Below are 6,069 nucleotides of genomic sequence, written 5' to 3'. Positions count from 1 at the left end.
GCAAGGGGGGCGGTAGACCACCTAGGGAGGGGGGTGATCGCAGCGCCATCCGGCGGAGTTCTTGGTTTCTCGGTTCTTTCTGTCATTTCGGAGTTTTGTTGTCATTTTCATTATTGTGGACGTCTACTCCGAAGACACTTATTGACAACTTTTGGAAATTCTTTGACTTCTCGTGAGGATGAGACATTCGTCGTCGGATCAAGAAGTTTTTATTGATGTAAGTGGCATTCAGGGAGATAACCTCAAATTTTTTACTGGTATTTTAAGGTTTTTTTGGGCGGAAGGGGCTGGGATCGGAGTGGGGTTGGTTTTGGGGAGGTTTTTCAAAGACTTAGAACTTTTTTGAGTTAAACGACATCAGTTTGCGATATTTTTTGATTGGGGTGGAACGAAGGGGTGACCATTGCAATTGATCCAGAGGACTGTCAATGAATCATCGTATTTGTTGTTATGATAATAATGAGTAAAGACACCTGACATTGTTTAGGGTCAGTCGATCGTAATCGATGATTATTATCATTATTGGGGTTCAATGGTTGAGGAGAAATTAATTTCTTTTCAGTCTGATGACGGGGTATTTAGAGAGTTTTTTATTCTTGGTGAGGATGGGAGAGGGTTTTGAAGGATTTCCCTTTCCTTTTTACGTTTTTAAGGGTAAAATAAAGATTCTAACCTCCATTTTTTGGGGTGAATTAATTTGTTTATTTGTATTTTAGTATTTTTTAGAACCTACTCTACTATTTGAGTGGTCAGTCTGTAAAAAATAATCTTCTCGTCGCAGATATACCAAAGTTCAGCGATAGTTTTAAGGGCTGACCTTGGAAGAATTTAACGATGGACAGTCTGTTCACTCAGAATGTGTCTGACGAGCCTGACGATATCCCCCAGACTCAAGAGCCTGTCTGGATACTGGGAAGGAAATATAACGCGATCAAAGGTGGGAGTTAGCCCCTACTTTTGGAGTGGGGTAATCGAATACGACGAGATAATTATCAGCCCACAGTTTGGAAAGAAAATAACTAGACAAAAATAGAAGAAAAGACAATATTTCGTTTATATTTTGGAAAGAAAAAAATGGGATTGTTCCAAAAAAACGTAGGGCTTGTGTCAGTAAGCCATGATTTTCATAGAAATATTATTAGCTCCATTTTTTCCCTCAGTCTGATCCAAAAATCATGACAACCTGGTCCGTCATCATCGACCACTCCACTCCATTTTATCGTCCTTGAATAAATAAAAAACTGAAGAGCAATAGCTTGAGTGTGAGCAGGAGTTGATGCTTGTTCCTTTATAGACGAAAAACTTATTTTGATTTTTTAGAGTTAGATATAATACGTAGAGACATACGATCGAAGCTGTGGTTTACTTATCGTAAGGGTTTTGTACCTATTGGTGGCGGTAGCTCGACCTTTACATCGGATAAAGGATGGGGCTGTATGCTCAGGTGTGGCCAGATGGTTCTCGCCCAGGCCCTCGTTGCCTTACATTTAGGTTCGTCTCCAGAGTTGTCACAAAACCCTCGATTATCACTACCCGACCCCTTTTTATTATTTTATTGCCGTTCATTATGACAGGAAGGGATTGGCAGTGGACCCCTCAAACCAGGGATAGCACATACTTAAAAATACTGAGCAAGTTCGAGGACAAACGAACTGCACCATTTTCTATCCATCTCATTGCACTCATGGGGGCGTCTGAGGGGAAGGAGGTGGGACAGTGGTTTGGGCCCAATACCATTGCCCAAGTTTTGAAGTAAGTTGTATCATCAATAGATAATTTCCAAAGAGTTAAATTAAATTGATTAAATTTTTTCCCTATTAACAAAAATTTTTTTACCACTTTGTTCATAGAAAATTAGTAGTGTACGATGATTGGAGTTCGATAACGATCCACGTGGCCCTCGACAACACACTGATAATAAACGACGTTTGTGAGTACCTCCGAGGAGAACATTTTTCAATATTTTTAATAATAATAAAAGAAAAAACAGTCACAAAATTCTGAAACTCGATTCCTCTGGGCTTTCGTTCTGATTAGCCATTATTAATATCCCATTACAATATTAATTAGCATATTATTATCGAAATGCACAGTTGATTGCTTGTGTGAGCCATAAGACGACAAGAATTTTAAATCAAATAAATTTCTAATGGATTTCCGGGTAATTAAAATTGAACAAAAATTTATATTTAATTACTTGAGTTTTAAAGTACGATAAGGACTACCTTTCCCTCCCCAGACGAAGTGATCGCGTGGATAGGGTCAAAGGTGACCTTAAAACCTCGATCTTTCGATTTTTACGTCCTCAAATTCATTGTAACATCGGATAACTAATTTCTGATCATTAAAAAATCATTAAATGGAGGATTGAACTCACAGTGAGACAGTGCAGAGTTGAGGGTGCAGCACCAGCTGAAGAACTAGATGGGGAGGAGCCTCTGAGGGTCTCCAGCCAGTGGAAACCATTGTTGTTGTTAATACCACTGCGTCTTGGCTTGAGTGACATCAACCCTGTTTACATCAATGGTCTCAAAGTAAGCAAAAAGCCGAGTTCAAAGAGTTCGAAATAGACTGACTAGCCGAGTCATTGCTTCCATTCCACAAATAATTATTTCCAATTATTAAATATTTAGTTTTATGCCGAAGGGAAATATAAAAATGAAAAAAATTGAACTAGAGAATGTTGTGTAAGTTGGGTAGATGAAGATAAAAATGTTTTTAATGAAATTTTCAATTATTCCAGACATCTTTCAGGCTCCCACAGTCACTCGGCGTGATAGGGGGAAAACCAAACCTCGCTCTGTACTTCATAGGATGTGTTGGTACGTAAACATGAACTATCAATATTTTTGGGATAATCATAGACTGATCTATTAATTCAGGTGATCAAGTGATATTTCTGGATCCCCACACAACTCAGAGATACGGATGTGTCGATCAGAAGATCGAGGAAGAGGAGGGAGATCTAGACCAAACTTACCACTGCAAGGCAGCCAGTAGAATACCAATTACTGGAATAGATCCTTCTGTTGCTCTCGTGAGTCATGGAAAATTTCCATTTTTCTTGTAAAATTATTAGTCTTCTTTTATTGTTTTTTAGTTTAATGACTCAATAATAACTATTGAACGATCACATTGGATGTTTCAGTGTTTTTTCTGCGCTACCGAGAAGGAATTCAAGTCTCTGTGCAGATCGATGCAGAGTGAGTTGATAACACCCGAGAAACAACCACTTTTCGAACTTTGCGCTGAGCGTCCGGCACACTGGTCACCCCTGGATGACGTTGCTACAGAGGCCTTGGGAATCACATCCTCAAATGGTAAAAAACAAAATAAAATCATTATTTACGTTCGTTTAAAAAATTATCCTGCAAAAAATTTGAAACAAAAAAAATATATGAAATTGAAATAAACCTTTTTTGCGATTAATTATCGTTTTCTGCTTCAGTTTTAGATTTTGAAAAGCTCGATCGACAGTACGATACATCGGACGAGGACTTCGAGCTGCTCGGTTAACGATGAATCCAAAAAATTGTCTTATAAAAATCGCTACTAAATAAATATCCCTTATATTTGTAAATACTTCAAATCTCTGAGGCTCACGTTTTTAATATAGTATGTTGCTTATTACGATTACACTGTCGTTTGTAGAATTAAAATTACTCCTCATTTTATTCTTCGTTCTATTTTATTTCAATCTTTCATGTATCGCAGGATGTTCTCGAGGGGTTCGTGGATGGGTTCAATTAATTTTAATCCAGCGTCTTCTGTTAATTGTTTCAAATCACTGGAAAATTTTTCGTGATCTTCTTTGGACAGTTCTGTCATGAATTTCCGAGACTCGATCAATACCATTCCTTTTCTTTTCACCCAGGGAATTATTGTGGGAATTTGATTCGTGATGTTATTCGCCACGAAGACGATGTCGAACTTCTCTTTGAACTCTGATTTGGTTTTGTATTTTTCTAAGTACCACGCAGGGGTGAATTTCACCTAAAAAATTGAAACATTAGGGGTGCACATGATTGTTAAGGGTTTTTGAGTAAAACCCAAAAATAAAAAAATAATACAAATTGGATAAAAACAACACATTATTTTATTCGAGAATAATAGTTCTTAAAAATATTTTTTTATGTAGAAAATAGGACTAGAGAAAAAATAGAATTACGATGTGATCTGCAATGTCGACCCATGGACACTCTTCCTCCACCTTCTTCGAGTAATCTCTGTACTCCCAGGCCTCGTACTCTGCCCCGGAGTCTGGCATTTGAGTGACAAGAGTCGCGTGGATAAGGGATTCGTCCCTGTGAGCAGCGATAAAATTGTCTGGGCACGATTCCCTCTCTCTAATTTGATAAATCGCTCTCAGAACTTGACCCTCGGCCACGTCAGTGGCCCTCAGCTTGCTAGAAGATCCATTTGATGCATTGCGTCACATAGAAATTTATGTTTGATTTTTTCATCTTCTAATAATTATTAGAAAGCGAAGTATGCCTCTCTCTCTCTTTTAGATAAAATTTAACTTTCGTATAATTTAAATAAAAAAATCATCTTCCTAATTTGCAAATAAAAAGGTTTCGTTCCAATTCCACTACATGCAATTTCATAAATTGTAAAAAACATTTACGGATTTCTGTTGAGATCATCAAGCGACCACGTGAAATAAGGCCCATTTCTGATGTCACCCTTGTATGCATAATGAATAAACCCCTGTCCCACAGCGTGAATTCCACTCAGCAATGTCGGATTGCTCCTCGTAGGATCAGTCTCGATCCACGTGAAGGCAATACCATTGCTCCTCCAGAACTTGTACTCGCGAATCGTCAGGTACTTCAGCCCCGTCGACATGAGCACCATATGGTAATCCCAGTCGAAGACACCGTCTCGATAGTCGTACCTCGTATTCAGGGAATTTCGAACTCTCTTGTCCCAGTATTTGACCATAGGAACACCTTCGCAAAGAGCTCTCACCCAAAACCTTCCGAAATAATTTTTCCATTTTTTTAAATTATGAAAAAACATTTCTCTTGTGATTTTTTTCCAAATAAATTTTGCAATTTTTTAAATGCCTCGTTGAAGACTTACTTGAAGATCGCCTCGATACCGTCCCTATCTCGGTATTTCAGCCCCTCCAGATTCAGCCAGGGACAGGGGTACGTCTGGGTAATCACGTCAATCAATCGTTTGATGGTTTTAATTAGATATTTCGCTGTTCCTGGAGTGATCAGGGTATTTCCCAGGACTTCTAGGAAATATCGACTGGCTTCCTGGAACCCTTTCATTCAAATAATTTTTATAACGCTAATTATTTAATGTTTCATTAATTATTACTCATTGAAATCTTTAATTAATTTCGCTGATGGTCAAGCAATGTCATCAGATTATGTCTTGTCATGTCTTTAAATGATTAAATTAAAAAGTCGTTCTATAGTTAGTCAATTATTTCTCATTTATCAAAAATGAAAAATGTCAAAGTCCAATCACGGAAGCAATATGAAATTATTTACCCAATTGTTTGTCGAGTGAGATATTAATAAGAAGAATAGACCTCGCAATGTCCTCGAGAGTTGCCTCGACGATGTGATATCTCATTCGTTTCGACGCTTTCTCCAGAGACGAGAGGGTCTTGATTATGTGCCTGGCATCGCAGGCCCCAACTATCAATATCTCCAGTGGATCATCACTGTTTTTATCGATTTCAGAAGAAAAATCTAAAGGTGGGCTCCCTCCCCATAACATTTTTCGTCAACTCGTCAATTAAATTAACCCTAAAACACTGCTTCAATTCAATTGTAAACAGAAATTACGTTTCCCTAGCAACGAGTTGCTCACCAAAAAATTCATTTCCATCTTCAATAAATCGTGAATTGTCTCCAGAGCCCTTGGATCAATAACAAAAGTTACAAGATCTGTCTTACAGGAAATTAAATTCTCTACAAAAATGTTTCATGACATTTTTTGATAAACTTGATCGTGTCCAAAAGAATTGTGACGTTCCTAACAAAAAAAAATCTTTCAACGTTGAAAGAATTCTTATAATTACAAAATTAATTGATAATTAACTGATAA

The 6,069-nt window shown here is 37.6% G+C and overlaps 2 protein-coding genes across 4 annotated transcripts; one reads left to right on the top strand and one right to left on the bottom strand.

The window, feature by feature from the left end:
- The first annotated feature begins 32 nt into the window (after positions 1–32).
- On the top strand, positions 33–3,674 carry LOC135170072 (cysteine protease ATG4B). Of its 2 annotated transcripts, none has more exons than XM_064135586.1 (10): positions 33–217; positions 717–937; positions 1,321–1,491; positions 1,575–1,752; positions 1,851–1,930; positions 2,380–2,534; positions 2,744–2,822; positions 2,883–3,037; positions 3,149–3,320; positions 3,449–3,674. In XM_064135586.1, exons 2-10 carry the CDS (start codon positions 835–837, stop codon positions 3,514–3,516), a joined length of 1,161 nt encoding a protein of 386 aa, XP_063991656.1. In that variant the 5' UTR covers positions 33–217; positions 717–834; the 3' UTR covers positions 3,517–3,674. The 2 variants fall into 2 exon arrangements, with proteins under 2 accessions (XP_063991656.1, XP_063991655.1); XM_064135585.1 differs by having other exon boundaries at positions 34–217; positions 782–937.
- Positions 3,183–5,972, bottom strand: LOC135170071 (dynein axonemal assembly factor 3 homolog). Of its 2 annotated transcripts, none has more exons than XR_010300309.1 (6): positions 5,508–5,972; positions 5,086–5,275; positions 4,628–4,978; positions 4,169–4,406; positions 3,604–3,993; positions 3,183–3,312 (listed from the first exon to the last, which is right to left on the bottom strand). XR_010300309.1 is itself a non-coding variant. In XM_064135584.1 (6 exons), the coding sequence occupies exons 2-6, from the start codon at positions 5,737–5,739 to the stop codon at positions 3,694–3,696; spliced, it is 1,311 nt and encodes a 436-aa protein (XP_063991654.1). In that variant the 5' UTR covers positions 5,740–5,776; positions 5,833–5,972; the 3' UTR covers positions 3,682–3,693. The 2 variants fall into 2 exon arrangements, 1 of the variants encoding a protein (XP_063991654.1); XM_064135584.1 differs by lacking the exon at positions 3,183–3,312 and having other exon boundaries at positions 3,682–3,993; positions 5,508–5,776; positions 5,833–5,972.
- Positions 5,973–6,069: the final 97 nt, after the last annotated feature.

The sequence above is a fragment of the Diachasmimorpha longicaudata genome, chromosome 16 (assembly GCF_034640455.1).
Source record: "Diachasmimorpha longicaudata isolate KC_UGA_2023 chromosome 16, iyDiaLong2, whole genome shotgun sequence".
In the NCBI taxonomy this organism is placed as follows: domain Eukaryota; kingdom Metazoa; phylum Arthropoda; class Insecta; order Hymenoptera; family Braconidae; genus Diachasmimorpha; species Diachasmimorpha longicaudata.
This window is presented reverse-complemented; position numbering and strand designations above follow the sequence as displayed.

Bases quoted from the DNA above. Each gene is read 5' to 3' on its own strand.
- LOC135170071 (XM_064135584.1), bottom strand. From the start codon at position 5,739: ATGTTATGGGGAGGGAGCCCACCTTTAGATTTTTCTTCTGAAATCGAT. The intron at 4,979-5,085 runs GTAAGTCTTCAA...TTATTTCGGAAG, and splicing joins GGTATCGAGGCGATCTTCAA to GTTTTGGGTGAGAGCTCTTT. The intron at 4,407-4,627 runs GTAAATGTTTTT...TGGATCTTCTAG, and splicing joins GATGATCTCAACAGAAATCC to CAAGCTGAGGGCCACTGACG.
- LOC135170072 (XM_064135586.1), top strand. From the start codon at position 835: ATGGACAGTCTGTTCACTCAGAATGTGTCTGACGAGCCTGACGATATC. The intron at 1,492-1,574 runs GTTCGTCTCCAG...TCATTATGACAG, and splicing joins CCTCGTTGCCTTACATTTAG to GAAGGGATTGGCAGTGGACC. The intron at 3,038-3,148 runs GTGAGTCATGGA...TGGATGTTTCAG, and splicing joins TAGATCCTTCTGTTGCTCTC to TGTTTTTTCTGCGCTACCGA.